Raw genomic sequence first — 19413 nt, forward strand, 5'->3', positions numbered from 1 at the left:
GAGAATAAATGATTTAAACAAGTTTTCAGGATACAAGACCAATATATGAAATTTAGCCATACTTCTATATATTAGCAATGAAATATCTGCAAATGAAATTAAGAAAACAGTTTAATACACAATAATGGTAATGCTTTCAAACTGATAAATTTTTTTTTAAGATGAAAAAGTAGCCTGAGTTGTGTGGCAAAACTGAAAGCCCTGGAGATAATGTCATCTCAGGAGCCGTTAAATTAAGAACCCTACCTAGCCACAGAGTAAGACTGCCATAAAATATGGAAAGATGAACAATAGTATGTGTGGAACTAATTCTGGAACCACCCTTAATTGTTCTACCCTCATATGTCTGACTGTTCTGTTACGTGCCTGGCTCATGGTCTTCTTCTATTTTGCTTCACCAATCCTGCCAGATGCATTTGACTCTCCCACTTCTGGGTGTTGAATTCAAGTGTTCCTGTCTTCTAGGTATCATATCTCTATGGACTGGTTAAATGATCCCATGAAGGACCCTACTGAGTGCACGCCCCTCCTCCACATACCCCACTCCTGTGTCCTGTCTTTGTGAATAGTCCTCACCATGTCTGATCTGCCCAGTGGTGCTTGATTTAGGCTCCTTGAAAAATAACAGTGATGGCAGCCGATGAGCAGCAAATTCTTTTGATGGTCTTCTGTTGAAGAAGTAATCTTCAGTGGTTTCCATCATAAATAGTTTTGCCAAGTGCAACTGAGTTTCTGAAATAGAGAAAGCACCTTTGTGTCTTTTTTCTTTTTTTTATTATTATGTTAATCACCATACATTACATCATTAGTTTTTGATGTAGTGTTCCATGATTCATTATTTGCGTATAACACCCAGTGCTCCATGCAGAACGTGCCCTCTTTAATACCTATCACCAGGCTAACCCATCTTCCCACCCCCCTCCCTTCTAGAACCCTCAGTTTGTTTCTCAGAGTCCATCGTCTCTCATGGTTTGTCTCCCCCTCCGATTTCCCCCCCTTCATTCTTCCCCTCCTGCTATCTTCTTCTTTTTTTTTTCTTAACATATATTGCATTATTTGTTTCAGAGGTACAGATCTGTGATTCAACAGTCTTGCACAATTCACAGCGCTCACCATAACACATACCCTCCCAATGTCTATCACCCAGCCACCCCATCCCTCCCCCCGCCCACTCCAGCAACCCTCAGTTTGTTTCCTGAGATTAAGAATTCCTCATATCAGTGAGGTCATATGATACATGTCTTTCTCTGATTGACTGATTTCGCTCAGCATAACACCCTCCAGTTCTATCCACATTGTTGCAAATGGCAAGATCTTATTCCTTTTGATGGCTGCATAATATTCCATTGTATATATATACCACCTCTTCTTTATCCATTCATCTGTCGATGGACATCTTGGCTCTTTCCACAGTTTGGCTATTGTGCACATTGCTGCTATAAACATCGGGGTGCACGTACCCCTTCGGATCCCTACATTTGTATCTTTGGGGTAAATACCCAGTAGTGCAATTGCTGGATCGTATGGTAGCTCTATTTTCAACTTTCTGAGGAACCTCCATACTGTTTTCCAGAGTGGTTGCACCAGGTTGCATTCCCACCAACAGTGTAGGAGGGTTCCCCTAGAGAAAGCACCTTTGGTGTAAGTATAACAATAAGAACATCATTTATGATGGAATCCGTATAGCTGGGCTCATTCACGAATCAATTCTTACCTGGCAAATTTTAACAAATGTTAAGTAAAATATATATGTCAAAACATGGTAAATTAGAAGTCCTCTACTCCAGATTATCAATCGATTAAAATGTGTCCATCTGATATAGCTCAAATTCTTAAAAAATCAGCAGATTCATTATTTGGAGAATCATGATGTTTTCAGATTTTCCATAGTATATTTTTTTAGCAGTCTTCCTTTCTGTTGTTGTCTTGAACTGCTCTTTTCTCTTCTTACTAAAATCTTTTGTGTAAAAGCCAGCCGAACTTAGGGCATCTTTTTCCATTTGGAAACTGCTGCAGATAGCAGACAATGGGAATTTGAATTAAAAAAAAATAAAAGCTTTGAGTTTGTTTTTGAAAGCGAATTGCTATTTCAAAAATGAGGCCCAGGAGAGAAAATGGAACAGAGAAAGTTTAAAAAAAAAATTGCTTCACACTGTTTCTTTCACTTTGAAGAACTTTTTATCTCATTTAAGATTGCTTCAATAACCTAATTTTTACTCCAATGGTGAAATCTATTATAAATGTTAGCTGTCAGCAATTAGTTATGTAAAATATACATATTTTAATTGTGAAAATGTACTACTGTGGTAGAATTTTCCACATATATGTATATAATCATATTTTTAAAAGAAATAGTGTTCTATATTTACCTATTCTCTGTGACTGAAAAAGACAGCTATGTTTTTTGAAGTACTGGCAGGAATTCTTAAGTGAAACTTCTTAATCTTATAAACTGACTGCATGAATGTCAGCTAACTAGTTCCTCCTGGGGCTTCCACTAGCCACTTGACTTGTAGTTAATTTTTCTCCCCTTGAAAATACATCCTCATTAAATTGTATTTGCTGCTAAATATCTGACTTTAAATTCGATTCCTTTTTTTTTACAGTCATCAGCTACATGATATTAGCTTTGCACTTGGAGAATCCACTGGCTTGCCATGCAAACAAAATTCTGAAACATTGCTGTTAACTAGTGAGGTTGTTCTGGCTCCTCCTACACTTGAAACTTGTTAGCAGTTTCTTGTAGTCTTAGAGATTGTAAATTTAGTTCATCACGTATTATTGCTGTTGAATACCTGAAAAAAATTCTCAAGTTACAAGGAAGAAAGAATGCCCTCTGGATATATTTGTGTCATTAAGTGTAAATGGATAGCAAACAGACAAAGAAAGAGTCCTCATAGGAACCATTCATTGTGACTTTTACCTTTGTCCTCTTGTCCTTTAAGGGTCTTGCTGGCTCCTGTAATTTTAAATAAGTTTTTTTTAGACCAGTTTTACGATAATAGAAGATCCAATATAAATAGAAGCATTTCCTCTCAGTTACTTTTTGATGATAATGGAGAAATCTCTCTACCCTTTTAACATTTGGAATTTTGTCTTTAAATGAGATTATGTAGCAGAAGTAAAATTCTAGAATTATAGTTAAATGTCTCAATAGAGGCTATTGTGGTAATTCATCAATTCCAAATGACCATATCCAGAGAATATGTGTAACTATTTGGCTTTGAAAAACAAAATTAAACAACAGCAGCAGCAAAACAAAGAAATTTTACTTTTATCCCTAAATGCTTAATGTAAGAGGAGTAAGTGAAGCTTTTTCCTTGTAATATTTGTCTATGACTAATCTCCTTTGCAGACAAAAAATAAGCCAAAAAAATCTCCTGAGGACATTGGACCAGAAAATATGTCATTTTTTCCCCTGCATTTGACTGATTGGAAGGGTTATTGATTGTGAAAGAGTAACATTATTATTTTTTAATACCTCAGTTATTTTATTGACTTACTGGCCAAGGATTCAACAGATTTGACTTCTTCTTTCATTCATTTATAAAAAATTTATGAATACTTGCTCTATACCAGCCATTGTTGTTGATTCTGGGAATTCAGAGATTATTAAGACATACTTGTGGCTTGTGTGATAGACTAGCACATAAAAGTGTGTGACTTAATAAATGGTATGACTGGTGGAATAAACATCAGTCAGAGAACACAGGCGAGGGACATCTAAGCTAGCCCAGTGAGTTCTGCATTTATCTGCAATTATGGCATCTTTGTTGTAACTACAAATTTCTTAAATGTTTACTTGTTGAAATGTTACTAGTAATGAATTTAGTCAAGTCACTTGAGTATAACATCAGATAGACAATGCAGTTTTATTTCTATATATCAGCAGCCAACAAATAGAAAATAAACTTTGAAAAAGATGTCATAGCACGAGAAAGCTTCACAAACGTACCTAAGAATAAATCCAGCAAAAAACGTGCAAGGCCTCTGTTTTAAAAACTGGAAAACATTATCGAGAGAAACCAAAGAAGACCTAAATAAATTGGCGGGTTCAAAGACTCAATGTCATAAACACGTCAGTTCTCCCCACATTCATCTATAAAATCAGCACAGTTCTGAAAATCAAAATGTTAGTAGTGGTTTTTTTGGGTCTTGTTTTTTTTTGGGTTTTGGGGTTTTTTTTTTGGTGGGGTGAAGGGAAGTGAGAGAAACTGACAGCTGATTCTGAAACGTATATGAAAATGCCAAGGGCTAAGAACTGCTCTGGCAATCTGGAAGAAGAGCACAACGTATAGGACCAGCTATTGAGACGAATATTCAGCTTCAGTAATTAATACAGCATAGTTTGGGCACAAGGATGATCAGTGTTGCAGAAGAAAGAGACCCCAAATTAGACTCGCACATACATGATCAGTCTGACTCATGTTGAAAGAAGTGCTGAAGTACAGCAGGGAAAGAGTGATCAATAAATGCCACCACGTCAATTGGATAGCCGCGTGGGGGGAAAAAAGAATCTTGCCTCATTTTTTACCCCATTCACAAAATTAATTCCAGGATTATAGATGTACAAGTGATAGGTAAAACAATAAAACTTTCAGAAGAAAATGTAGAAACATATTTGATAGCTGGAACTAGTAAAGATTTTCTAAATAAGAAACAAAAAGGCATAAAAAACCCAAAATATTTTAAAAACTTTATTAATTAATAATTAATTATAATAATATAATTATAATATAATTACTTAATAATAAATTAATTTATTAATTAAGAAAAACCTTCTGCTCATTCTGCTCAATAATAAATTAATTTATTAATTAAGAAAAACCTTCTGACCAGTAGAAAGTGGAAAGGCAACTGCAGAGTGAGAGAAGACCTTTGTATTTCAGGTGTGGAGCCCAAAATTCATATCCAGAGCAGATCAAGAACTCCCACAAATCGATTGTCACAGGTACCAGAGATATCATCTGTCTTGTATCAATTTATGGTTTTTTCTCACAGAACTGTAGATATAATCAATTAATGTGTTCATGGGTTTTCCCTGTTAAGGATATTAGTTTCTACTGAGTCTTTAGCCAAGCACAGAAATAATGATCTGTCTTTCTGCCATTTGTATCTGTCTGCCTGCCTGCCTGCCTGTTTCTACTGATCGTTGGATCGATCTATCTATCTGATCATACTTGAAGGACAGTTTTTTATAGTTTACCTGAATATGTATTTAATACAAATATATTTTGAATTGTATATTCCTATACAACTGTCTGCTTGTTATAATGTGAATTGTACACATCGAATTACTCCGAATATAGTAACAAAAGAGGACTGTACTAGAGAAAGAGCGATAACTTATGACCCTGTTTGATAGTGACGCCAGATGTCCATGCCTGCTTTCTTACTCATAGAGCCCTGATTTTATTTAGGGCAACATTAGACACAGTTTTAAAACTGCAGTTTCTCACCTTGCAGATGGAGCTTATTTTTTAATGTAGTTCTAGTGAATGAGATGCAAACAGCATAATTAATTTGCTATTGACAGGAACTTGCAGGAAAGCTCCTTAAAAGGGTCTTCGGCTCAGCTAAGACGGAACCTTTGGCCTTCTCCCTTTGCCCTTCCCTTCCCAGATGTTCAGAGCAGTAGAAGCCATTTTGCAACTATTACGGGAAAGTTGAATCGCAGAGACCTTAACTCTGACATCTTTGAACTGCCAGGGTAGCAGCCTATTTCTGAACCTGTGGCACAAGGAAAACATAAAGGGCCTATGTTGTTTAAGCTATGCTTGGTCACTTGGGTTTTCTTCCGTGTAGCCAAAGTACCGACTGCCTGAGGCACCATAGGAAGAAAACACACCCCCGCCCCCTCCTTCTTTAAACACTAAACATTCACAGAAATACACCCAACCCCTTTTTGCTCCTAATTTGACCACCAAGCTTTACTCTTAGGTTTTCTTGAAGCCAGAGTTACACAATAAAGGAGTGTTGTTGTTGTTATTTTCCTAACACTTGAAGTTGAGTGGAATGTGGAATGATGTATGAGGAAGCAGAATCTTTTGTATCTATGGCAACTGAGAACACTGTGTTTTTATACAAACTAAGTATTTTACAAGCCTTTTTACATTTTTTTGTTAAATTGTTGAAGGAAAATGGAGTGGGGCCTTGCATTTTCGGTCAGTATCATCTAAAATGACATGCATTTCATTTTCTTGTATCAGTTATTTACTTTGAATTTGCCTTAATGTTTAGGTATAAGAGGTCTTTTCATGTCTTTTAAATTCTTATCTGTTTTGGTGGTAGAAGAGGATTCTGTTTTTTTCTTGAAGATATTCTATTTTTTTACAAACTTTGAATACATAGAGCCCTTAGTTTTTATTTTAAACTCTAAATATTTTAACTATTTAAATATTTATTATTTACTTTTAATATCCAATCTGTGCCGAGATAAAATAAGAACCTAAAATCAACTTCCTATGAAGATCTTTTTTTTTTTTTTTTTTTTTAAAGATTTTATTTATTTATTTGACAGAGAGAGAGAGAGCGAGAGCAGGAACACAAGCAGGGGGAGTGGGAGAGGGAGAAGCAGGCTTCCCGCCGAGCAGGGAGCCTGATGTGGGACTCGATCCCAGGACCCTGGGATCATGACCTGAGCCGAAGGCAGACGCTTAACGACTGAGCCACCCAGGCGCCCGAAGATCTGTCTTAAAAGTACTAAATAAACCAGGTCTTCCCTCCTTGATGTACCTTCTCTTTTTTTCATCCCCTTTTGCTTTTGCCAATCATTTTATTCATCCTTAAGGATTTAATGCATATTTATTCTGCATACCATGCCAATTAGTTAATAATTAAGATACAAAAGAATTATAAATCATAGTTCCTTTTATTTGGTAGCTCATGATCTAGATGAATAAACAAAGCTCACACATTTGAAACACTTTCGTATTATAGAGAAAAACACAGCATGCTATGAAAATAGATGTTAAGTCCTTGAATGTAGAGAGAAGGAAGGCGCTTAGGTCAGTTGGTGGGATTAAAGAACACCTCAGAGAGAGGAGAGGAGACTTAACAGCCTTGAAGACTGTCAGTTTGGATGAGGAAAAACACGAAAGGGCTTTCCAGATAGTGCAAAGAGCAAAAGGCTGAAGAATCAAGAACAACATGGCTTGTTTGGGAAATGCCAAGGATCTTGGAGTATAGGGAGTGCAGACTGTGGGCGACAAGCTAAGGAATCTTCTGCTTGAGGTCTGATGTGAAAAGCACTGAAGGAGAGAGGGCCTTGAAACCCATGTCTTGAGTTAGAAATAAAACAAAGTGGGCTTGAGTGTGCTTCCCTCAGTAATTCCTTAGTAAATTTATTCGTGGCCACAATACCAACTACTTGTGGATCAATAATATTGTAACTCTGATCATTGAATTTGGAAGCGGATGACTTAGTGCTATTAGGGTTGCACCCTTTGGATTTTACAAAGAAATACTTAGGCTAAATTTCATGCCATAATTTAGATAACTCCAGACCTGGCTGTGAGAAGCAGAAACTGGAATGTACTGTTGGATAGCAGCAGTGCGTGGCCATATGCATATCGTTCTCATCCAGTGTAACTAGCTGCTCTTCACCAAACAGCTTTGCTCCTAGGGCCTTAAAGTTTAATCATGTCTGAATAAATGCATTTGAAAGATATATATATTTTTTAAATTTAAGATGAGAAACTGTGAAGGAAGAATTTTTAGGGTTCATTTCCCCTAATATTCATGTTTTGTCTAATCCTAGCAGTTACCAAAAGGTAACCCGAAAGAGAGCATGATGTACAAGCTAAAAAAAAGAAATATCTCAACCTATTAGTGAAGCAGAATAATAAATAATATAGAGTAGCCAGTGGTAGAACGATTGTCACATTAACTGCCAATTGTCTCAGAAAAAAAAAATATCTTCTGAGACAGAATCAAATCAGGGGAAGAAAGACAAATGAAAAACTGCACTAGGAGTACAAGGTGCCATTTTCATGTTATTGATAGGGGGTGATTTTTCATTACTATAGGTAAGAATATTTCTTTCTTGCCACATATAAACAAGCAAGGATAATCATACATTATCTCTAATTTTGTATGTGATAGAAGCATCAGATTCAACATGTTATCGAGACTCTGGCACTATTAAATGTTGAAAATTGTTTATTCGTCAAATCTCAAACCTAGTTTCGTACACTTGGTTTGTCTTTTTTTTTTCTTCATTTGACTATTGAGTCCCATAGATGCCAGGCAGTGGGCTAAATTGTTGGGATACATGCGTGAACATGGGGTTACATTACCGTGGGCAAGGCAGACATTAAGATGAGCCCTAAGGAGTAAGTAAATTGTGTAGTATACTTGAAGGTGATATGTCCTGTGATAAAAAGGAACAGTAGATCAGGGCAAAGGAGACTGGGAGGACTGGGGGGTGGGCTGTAATTTAAATAGGGTGGTCAGGAAGGCTTCAGTAGAAAGATGACATTTAAGCAGAAACTTCATACTTTGAGGAAGAAGCCATGTGACCATCTGAGGGGAAGTTTCCAGACACCAAGGCAAGAGCATCTCTGGCATGTCTTCAGCCCTGCCAGGAGGCAGGTGGGCTGTAGTGGTGGTGGTGGTGGTATAGAGTTAGCAGAGATGAACTGAGAGGTACCTGGGATTGGATCACATGAGGCCTCATGGAATATGGCATAGCGTTTGACTCTTAATTTTTTTTTATAATAACAGCTTTATTAAGATATAATTCACATATAGGGTGCCCAGGTGGCTTAGTTGGTAAAGCATCCCAACTCTTGATCTCAGCTCAGGTCTTGATCTCAGGGTTGTGAAATCAAGCCCTGTGTTGGGCTCCATGCTGGGCATGGAGCCTACTTAAAAAATTAAAAAAAAAAAAGATATAATTCACATACCAACAATTAATTTATTGTAAGTGTACAATTTAATCATTTTTAATATATTCACAATTGTGTAACCATCAACACAATCAATTTTTTAAAAGATTTATTTATTTATTTTAAAGAGAGAACGTGAGCAGGAGGGGCAGAGGGAGAGGGAGGGGCACAGGGAGAGGGAGAGAGAATCCCAAGCAGACTCCTCACAGAGCGTGGAGCTTGTCTTGGGGTGCCATCTCATGACCCCAAGATCACAATCCAAGCTAAAACCAAGAGTCAGTCGCTTAACTGACTGCATCACCCAGGCACCCCAGCACAATCAATTTTAAATTTCCATTGCCCCCAAAAGAAATCTGATACCCTTTAACAGTCATTTCCCATGCCCTAACTCCCTCTCACCCTAGGCAACCACTAGTCCACTTTCTGTTTCTATGGATTTGCCTTCTGGATATTTAATATAAATAGAATCATATAACACATAGTCTTTTGCGACCACTTCCTTTCACTTAGCATAGCGTTTTCAAGGTTCATACACGTTATAACGTGTATTAGTATTTCATTCCTTGTTGTGGTTGAATGATACTCCTATATACAGATAGACATCGTTTTGTTTATCTGTCATCCATTGATGAACATCTGGGTGATTTCCTCTTTTTGGCTATTATGAATAATGCTGCTATGAACATTTGTACACGGGTTTTGTGGGGATGTTTTTTTTTTTTTAAATTTTTTTATTGTTATGTTAATCCCCATACATTACATCATTAGTTTTAGATATAGTGTTCCATGATTCATTGTTTGTGCATAACACCCGGTGCTCCATGCAGAACGTGCCCTCCTCAATACCCATCACCAGGCTAACCCATCCTCCCAACCCCCTCCCCTCTAGAACCCTCAGTTTGTTTTTCAGAGTCCATTATCTCTCATGGTTCTTCTCCCCCTCCGATTTCCCCCCCTTCATTCTTCCCCTCCTGCTACATTCTTCTTCTTCTTTTTTTCTTTCTTAACATATATTGCATTATTTGTTTCAGAGGTACAGATCTGAGATTCAACAGTCTTGCACAATTCACAGCGCTTACCAGAACACATAACCTCCCCAGTGTCCATCACCCAGTCACCCCATCCCTCCCACCCCACCCCCCACTCCAGCAACCCTCAGTTTGTTTCCTGAGATTAAGAATTCCTCATATCAGTGAGGTCATATGATACATGTCTTTCTCTGTTTGACTTATTTCGCTCAGCATAATACCCTCCAGTTCCATCCACGTTGTTGCAAATGGCAAGATCTTATTCCTTTTGATGGCTGCATAATATTCCATTGTATATATATATACCACATCTTCTTTATCCATTCATCTGTTGATGGACATCTTGGCTCTTTCCACAGTTTGGCTATTGTGGACATTGCTGCTATAAACATCGGGGTGCACGTAGCCTTTCGGGTCCCTACTTTTGTATCTTTGGGGTAAATACCCAGTAGTGCAATTGCTGGGTCATACCGTAACTCTATTTTCAACTTTTTGAGGAACCTCCATACTGTTTTCCAGAGTGGCTGCACCAGCTTGCATTCCCACCAACAGTGTAGGAGGGTTCCCCTTTCTCCGCATCCCCGCCAACATCTGTCATTTCCTGACTTGTTAATTTTAGCCATTCTGACTGGTGTGAGGTGGTATCTCATTGAGGTTTTGATTTGGATTTCCCTGATGCTGAGCGATATTGAACACTTTTTCATGTGTCTGTTGGCCGTTTGGATGTCTTCTTTGGAAAAATGTCTGTTCATGTCTTCTGCCCATTTCTTGATTGGATTCTTTGTTCTTTTGGTGTTGAGTTTGATGAGTTCTTTATAGATTTTGGATACTAGCCCTTTATCTGATATGTCATTTGCAAATATCTTCTCCCATTCTGTCAGTTGTCTTTTGGTTTTGTTGACTGTTTCCTTTGCTTTGCAAAAGCTTTTTATCTTGATGAAGTCCCAATAGTTCATTTTTGCCCTTGCTTCCCTTGCCTTTGGCGATGTTTCTAGGAAGAAGTTGCTGCGGCTGAGGTCGAAGAGGTTGCTGCCTGTGTTCTCCTTTAGGATTTTGATGGACTCCTGTCTCACATTGAGGTCTTTCAACCATTTGGAGTCTATTTTTGTGTGTGGTGTAAGGAAATGGTCCAGTTTCATTCTTCTGCATGTGGCTGTCCAATTTTCCCAACACCATTTGTTGAAGAGACTGTCTTTTTTCCATTGGACATTCTTTCCGGCTTTGTCAAAGATTAGTTGACCATAGAGTTGAGGGTCCATTTCTGGGCTCTCTAGTCTGTTCCATTGATCTATGTGTCTGTTTTTGTCCAGTACCATACTGTCTTGATGATGACAGCTTTGTAGTAGAGCTGGAAGTCTGGAATTGTGATGCCGCCAGCTTTGCTTTTCTTTTTCAACATTCCTCTGGCTATGTGGGGTCTTTTCTGGTTCCATACAAATTTTAGGATTATTTGTTCCATTTCTTTGAAGAAAGTGGATGGTATTTTGATGGGGATTGCATTGAATGTGTAGATTGCTCTAGGTAGGATTGACATCTTCACAATATTTGTTCTTCCAATCCATGAGCATGGAACGTTTTTCCATTTCTTTGTGTCTTCCTCAATTTCTTTCATGAGTATTTTATAGTTTTCTGAGTACAGATCCTTTGCCTCTTTGGTTAGATTTATTCCTAGGTATCTTATGGTTTTGGGTGCAATTGTAAATGGGATCGACTCCTTCATTTCTCTTTCTTCTGACTTGTTGTTGGTGTATAGGAATGCCACTGACTTCTGTGCATTGATTTTATATCCTGCCACTTTACTGAATTCCTGTATGAGTTCTAGCAGTTTTGGGGTGGAGTCTTTGGGATTTTCCACATAAAGTATCATATCATCTGCAAAGAGTGAGAGTTTGACTTCTTCTTTGCCAATTTGGATGCCTTTGATTTCTTTTTGTTGTCTGATTGCTGTGGCTAGGACTTCCAATACTATGTTGAATAGCAGTGGTGATAGTGGACATCCCTGCCGCGTTCCTGACCTTAGGGGGAAAGCTCTCAGTTTTTCCCCATTGAGAATGATATTCGCTGTAGGTTTTTCATAGATGGCTTTTATGATATTGAGGTATGTACCCTCTATCCCTATACTCTGAAGAGTTTTGATCAAGAAAGGATGCTGTACTTTGTCAGATGCTTTTTCTGCATCTATTGAGAGGATCCTATGATTCTTGTTCTTTCTTTTGTTAATGTATTGTATCACGTTGATTGATTTGCGGATGTTGAACCAACCTTGCAGCCCAGGGATAAATCCGACTTGGTCGTGGTGAATAATCCTTTTAATGTACTGTTGGATCCTATTGGCTAGTATTTTGGTGACAATTTTTGCATCCATGTTCATCAGGGATATTGGTCTGTAATTCTCCTTTTTGATGGGGTCTTTGTCTGGTTTTGGGATCAAGGTAATGCTGGCCTCATAAAATGAGTTTGGAAGTTTTCCTTCCATTTCTATTTTTTGGAACAGTTTCAGAAGGATAGGTATTAATTCTTCTTGAAATGTTTGGTAGAATTCCCCTGGGGAGCCATCTGGCCCTGGGCTTTTGTGTTTTGGGAGATTTTTGATGACTGCTTCAATTTCCTTAGTGGTTATAGGTCTGTTCAGGTTTTCTATTTCTTCCTGGTTCAGTTTTGGTAGTTGATACATATCTAGGAATGCATCCATTACTTCCAGGTTATCTAATTTGCTGGCATAGAGTTGCTCATAATATGTTCTTATAATTGTTTGTATTTCTTTGGTGTTGGTTGTGATTTCTCCTCTTTCATTCATGATTTTGTTGATTTGGGTCATTTCTCTTTTCTTTTTGATAAGTCTGGCCAGGGGCTTATCAATCTTGTTAATTCTTTCAAAGAACCAGCTCCTAGTTTCGTTGATCTGTTCTACTGTTCTTTTGGTTTCTATTTCATTGATTTCTGCTCTGATCTTTATTATTTCTCTTCTCCTGCTGGGTTTAGGCTTTATTTGCTGTTCTTTCTCCAGCTCCTTTAGGTGTAGGGTTAGGTTGTGTACTTGAGACCTTTCTTGTTTCTTGAGAAAGGCTTGTATTGCTATATACTTTCCTCTTAGGACTGCCTTTGCTGTATCCCAAAGATTTTGAATAGTTGTGTTTTCATTTTCATTGGTTTCCATGAATTTTTTTAATTCTTCTTTAATTTCCTGGTTGACCCATTCATTCTTCAGTAGGATGCTCTTTAGCCTCCATGTATTTGAGTTCTTTCCAACTTTCCTCTTGTGATTGAGTTCTAGTTTCAAAGCATTGTGGTCTGAAAATAGGCAGGGGATGATCCCAATCTTCTGGTACCGGTTGAGACCTGATTTATGACCTAGGATGTGATCTATTCTGGAGAATGTTCCATGGGCACTAGAGAAGAATGTGTATTCCGTTGCTTTGGGATGGAATGTTCTGAATAGGTCTGTGAAGTCCATTTGGTCCAGTGTGTCATTTAAGTCTTTATTTCCTTGTTGATCTTTTGCTTAGAAGATCTGTCCATTTCAGTGAGGGGGGTGTTAAAGTCCCCCACTATTATTGTATTGTTGTCGATGTGTTTCTTTGCTTTTGTTATTAATTGCCTTATATAATTGGCTGCTCCCATGTTAGGGGCATAGATATTTACAATTGTTAGATCTTCTTGTTGGATAGACCCTTTAAGTATGATATAGTGTCCTTCCTCATCTCTTATTACAGTCTTTGGTTTAAAATCTAATTTGTCTGATATAAGGATTGCCACCCCAGCTTTCTTTTGGTGTCCATTAGCATGGTAAATGGTTTTCCACCCCCTCACTTTAAATCTGGGGGTGTCTTTGGGTCTAAAATGAGTCTCTTGCAGACAGCATATCGATGGGTCTTGTTTTTTAATCCAATCTGATAGCCTGTGTCTTTTGATTGGGGCATTTAGCCCATTTACAGTCAGGGTAACTATTGAAAGATAGGAATTCAGTGCCATTGTATTGCCTGTAAAGTGACTGTTACTGTATATTGTTTGTGTTCCTTTCTGGTCTATGTTGCTTTTAGGCTCTCTCTTTGCTTAGAGGACCCCTTTCAATATTTGTTGTAGGGCTGGTTTCGTGTTTGCAAATTCCTTTAGTTTTTGTTTGTCCTGGAAGCTTTTTATCTCTCCTTCTATTTTCAATGACAGCCTAGCTGGATATAGTATTCTTGGCTGCATATTTTTCTCATTTAGTGCTCTGAATATGTCCTGCCAGTCCTTTCTGGCCTGCCAGGTCTCTGTGGATAAGTCTGTTGCCAATCTAATGTTTCTACCATTGTAGGTTACATATCTCTTCTCCCGAGCTGCTTTCAGGATTTTCTCTTTGTCTCTGAGACTCGTAAGTTTTACTATTAGATGTCGGGGTGTTGACCTATTTTTATTGATTTTGAGAGGGGTTCTCTGTGCTTCCTGGATTTTGATGCCTGTTTCCTTCCCCAAATTAGGGAAGTTCTCTGCTATAATTTGCTCCAGTATACCTTCTGCCCCTCTCTCTCTTTCTTCTTCTTCTGGGATCCCAATTATTCTAATGTTGTTTTGTCTTATGGTATCGTTTATCTCTCGAATTCTGCCCTCGTGATCCAGTAGTTGTTTATCTCTCTTTTTCTCAGCTTCTTTATTTTCCATCATTTGGTCTTCTATCTCACTGATTCTTTCTTCTGCCTCATTTATCCTAGCAGTTAGCGCCCCCATATTTGATTGCACCTCATTGATAGCCTTTTTGATTTCTACTTGGTTAGATTTTAGTTCTTTTACTTCTCCAGAAAGGGTTTCTCTAATAACTTCCATGTTTTTTCAAGCCCAGCTAGTATCTTTAAAGTGATGATTCTGAACTCTAGATCTGACATCGTACTAATGTCCGTATTGAGTAGGTCCCTGGCAGTCGGTACTACCTCTTGTTCTTTTTGTTGAGGTGATTTTTTCCATCTTGTCATTTTGTGCAGAGGAGAATAGATTAATGAGAGAACAAAATGCTAGCAGGATAACAACGTCCCCAGAAAATATACTCTAAACAAATCAGAAAAGACCTGAAGCAGTGGGAAAAGAAAAGGAAAGAGAGAAAAAAGAAAAGGAAAGAAAAAAAGAAAAAAGAAAAAGATAAAGATAAAAACAAACAAAAGCAGAACAAAACAAAACAAAACAAAAACAGAATGTGATCAAATATGATCAGGCTGGATTATAGATCAGTGCCACACACTAGATTTTGGGTGTATTTTGGTCTGTTAAAAGAAAGTTCCTCCCAAAATTTTAAAGAAAGAAAAACTTATATATGTACAAAAATAAGGGTTGATATGATGAAGGGATGGAATATGACTGTAAAGATGGAAATTATAAAAAATTTTAAAAAAGGATTTGATAAGTTGTTTGAAAAAAGAAAGAAGAGGATTAAAAAAAAAAAAGAAAGAAAAAAGGGAGAGAATGTGATCAGGCAGGGGAGTAGAAAAAAACCATACACTAGAGATTTAGAGTATATTTTGATCTGTTAGAAGAAACTATCTCAAGATTTTAAAGAGAACAACTTATATATATATGCCAAAAATACGGGTAACTACTATGAAGGGATAGAATATGACTTTAAAAATGAAAAATAAAAATGTTTTTTTTTTTAAAAAGGGATTGATAAGATATTGGTTGAAAAAGGGAAAAAGAAAAATTCAAAAAAAAAGAAAAAAGGAAAAAAGAAAAAAAGACAGTTAAAAAAAATAATTAACTTTGAAAGACTAAAGAATCATGGTAAAAAAGCCATGAATTCTATGTGCAGTATTCCCCTAGTGCTGGAGTTCTGACGTTCTCATTGATCGGTAAACTTGGTCTTGGCTGGCTGTTCTCGCTGATCTTCTGGGGGAGGGGCCTGTTGCCGTGGTTCCCAAATGGCTTTGCCGGAGGCAGAATTGCCCCGCCCTTGCCGGTCCGGGCTAAGTAATCTGCTCGGGTTTGCTCTCCGGAGCTTTTGTTCCATGCAAGCTTTCCGTACAGCTTTGGAGGCGGAGAGTGAAAATGGCGGCCTCCAGTCTCCGCCCCGGCAGAGCCAAGAACTCGGGGTCCCACTCCTCAGCGAGCCCCCAGAGAAAAGCAGTCAGTCACTCCCGTCTCCCCGGTCTCCGGCCACACTCCGCGTTCACCCGGCCTGTGACCGCGCCTTTCTATCTGGCACCCGACCCCGGGTGGAGTCTCCAAACCCAGCAGATCCCTGCGGTGCACTCCCGCACCTCTCCTCCCGGGGGAAGAAGGTGAGTCTCCCCGGATCTGCCGCTTGTTGGGTCCCTGCTGGAGGAGCAGTGGCCCGACTGTGCCGCGGATCACGGTTTATAGCAACCCCGAGCTGAGAGCCCGCGCCTGGGCTCCGTCTCTGCAGCCGGCTTCCCTGCTCCGATACCTGGGAGCTCTGCCGCACTCAGGCACCCCCGGTCTTCCTGTGACCCCGAGGGTCCTGAGACCACACTGTCCCGCGAGGGTTCCACCCCCCACTTCGCCACCAGAGTGACGTCCCTCAGCGGAGCAGACTTCTAAAAGTTCCGATTTTGTGCTCCGTGGCTCTATCACTTGCCAGAAGCGGCCGACGGAGGCCCCTCCCCCGCCGTCTATCCTCCCGAATAACGCCTCGGATTCACTTCTCCGCACGTCCTACCTTCCAGAAAGTGGTCGCTTTTCTGTTCAGAGAGTTGTTGCTATTCTTTTCTTCGATCTCCTGTTGAGTTTGTAGGTGTTCAGAATGGTTTGATCCCTATCCAGCTGAATTCCTGAGAGGAGACGAAATCCAGGTCTCCTACTCCTCCGCCATCTTGCTCCGCCCCCCTTTGTGGGGATGTTTTAATTTCTCACCCAGAAGTGGAATTCCTGGCTCATATGGTAACCATGTTTATCCATTTGAGGAACTGCCAAACCGTCTTCCATTTTATATTCCCACCAACAGGGTATGAGGGGTCTGATTTCTCCACATCTTCACCAACACTTGCTATTGTCGGTCTTGATTAAAGCCATCCTAGTGGATGTGAACTGGTATGTCATTATTGTTCCAATTTGAAATTGCCTTAATGACAGTGATGTTGAGCATCTTCTCATATGCTTTTTGGCCATTTGTATATCTGCTTTGGAGAAATGTCTTTTCAGTTCCTTTGCCCATTTTAAAATTGAGTATAATTGCCCATTTATTACTCAGCTGTAAGCATTCTTTATATATTCTTGATACAAGTCCCTTATCAGATATATGACTTGCAAATATTTTCCCCCATTCAGCACATGCCAAGGCCTTAAAAATTCTTGTTGAATAAATATTTGAATGCTCAAAATTATATTTCCATTACAATGTTATTATAGCATTAGAATATAGTCAATTATATACCAGTGTTAATTTCCCTGACTTAAACTATTAAATATATGTAAATAAATTGATATAGCTTTTGTTATCTTATCATTTTTAAATTCACCATTATGATGGATAGGGGGTGTTTAAAATCTGCCATTTTAATGAATGGACAAATTACAAAAACATGGAATATAATTAATTTTTTGTTTAAAAAATATATTTGATTTTTAAATTTTATAGATGGAAAAAGTGGAAGCAGATCTAACTAGATCCAAGTCTCTTCGTGAGAAACAATCAAAGGAGTTTTTATGGCAGCTGGAGGATGTCAAACAACAATATGAACAGCAGGTTGGTCTTCCATTTTGATGATGCCATTGAATTTTTAAATGCATTTATAATCTCTCTTTTAAAAATCTCATTATATCAGGGGCACCTGGCTGGCTCAGTTGGTGGAGCATGTGACTCTTGATCTTGGGGTTGTAAGTTTGAGGCCCACACTGGGTATAGAGATTACTTAAAAATAAAATCTTAAAAATATATCATTATATCATCAAATCCACGCACAATGGAAATATTACTAAGAATGTTATTACCAATATATGTGAATCCTTTAAAACAAAATCTGTTTCAGGAATATCCAGAAATAGGATTTTAGCTCTTCGCTGAAGTCTTTTCCAGCGGTTTGTTAATCTGCACATTTAATTGAAACATTTATTGTGATTCTTGAGTCCTTCTGTTCCTGTCAGAGCAGAAGTCTGACTTGCTTATTCATTGAAGAAGTAGTTTTGGGTACCTACCATGTCCCAACCCTGGGCAGAGCAGTAAGTCAGACTGACAACGTCTTTTCTCACAGAGCAAATACTACATTTTTTTTATAATCATTTAAAAACATTTTTTATTTAAATTTAGTTAACATATAGTTTATTATTAGTTTCAGGGGTAGAATTTAGTGATTCATCAGTTGCATATAACACCCAGTGCTCATTACATCACACGCCCTCCTTAATGCCCATCCCCCACCCCCCCTCCCACCTCCCCTCCAGCAACCCTGTTTGTTTCCTATAGTTAAGAGTGGTCTTATGGTTTGCCTCCCTCTCCGTTTTTATGTTATTTTATTTTTCCTTCCCTTACCCAATGTTCACCTGTTTTGTTTCTTAAATTCCACATATGAGTGAAATCATATGATAATTGTCTTTCTTTGATTGACTTATTTCGCTCAGCATGATACCCTCTAGTTCCATCCATGTCATTGCAAATGGCAAGATTTTATTTGTTTTGATGGCTGAGTAGTATTCCATTGTATATATATATACCACATCTTCTTTATCCGTTCATCTGTCAATGGACATCTGGGCTCTTTCCATATTTTGGCTATTGTGGACATTGCTTTATAAACATTGAGGTGCATGTGCCCTTTGAATCACTATTTTTGTATCCTTCGGATAACTATCTAGTAGTGCAATTGCTGGGTCATAGGGCTAGTATCCAAAATCTATAAAGAACTTAACAAACTCAACACCTAAAAAATCCAGTCAAGAAATGAGCAGAAGACATGAACAGACTTTTCTCCAGAGAAGACATACAAATGGCTAACAGAGCATATACTGCATTTTGGTGGCCAGCCAGCCCATTAATAAAACAAACAAACAAACACAAAATAATTTCAAAGAGTGATTTATGAAGGAGAAAGAAGGTGTGTACAGAAGCCTTGTTGGGCGGGGGTGGGAAGGGGATTACCAGCATTGACAGGTGGTCAGGGAAGCCCTCTGAGCAGGGGAACTTTGTGCTGAGAATCTTGAAAACCTCGGGATGAGCCAGCCTTGAAGTCTCTGGAGGAATACTATTCCACGCTGGGGGAACAGTCAGTCCAAGTATCTGAGATGAGAGCAAAGTTGGGAGTGTTCAAGGAACAGAAATGACAGAAAAGGCCGGTTCAGCAGGAGTGTAGAGGGGAAGGTTCCAGCTGTAGGAGATGGGGCGAGAACTGGGCTTGGCCTAAGACCAGGATGTCTGGGGCAGTGTACGAGGTTTGGATTTTGTTCTCAGTGCTCTGCGTCTTAATTATTTTATAAAAAAAGTTCTTATTTTCATCTTTTCTAAAAATGTATTCCTGCTAATTCTTGGAATATTCAAGGTGGTTATTAATTTTTACTTGTTTGTTTAATTTGCTTGCCTT

The 19413-nt window shown here is 38.5% G+C and overlaps 1 protein-coding gene across 4 annotated transcripts in view; it reads left to right on the plus strand.

Annotated features, from left to right (window-relative positions):
• Positions 1-19413, plus strand: part of CEP112 (centrosomal protein 112) — a 422424-nt gene that overhangs the window by 182974 nt on the left and 220037 nt on the right. For all 4 annotated transcript variants that reach the window (XM_078065962.1, XM_078065964.1, XM_078065965.1 and 1 more), the window contains exon 19: positions 17478-17585. In XM_078065962.1, the coding sequence (XP_077922088.1) occupies positions 17478-17585 (108 nt within the window). The remainder of the gene's footprint in view (positions 1-17477; positions 17586-19413) is intronic.

This window comes from Halichoerus grypus, chromosome 2 (genome assembly GCF_964656455.1).
Source record: "Halichoerus grypus chromosome 2, mHalGry1.hap1.1, whole genome shotgun sequence".
In the NCBI taxonomy this organism is placed as follows: domain Eukaryota; kingdom Metazoa; phylum Chordata; class Mammalia; order Carnivora; family Phocidae; genus Halichoerus; species Halichoerus grypus.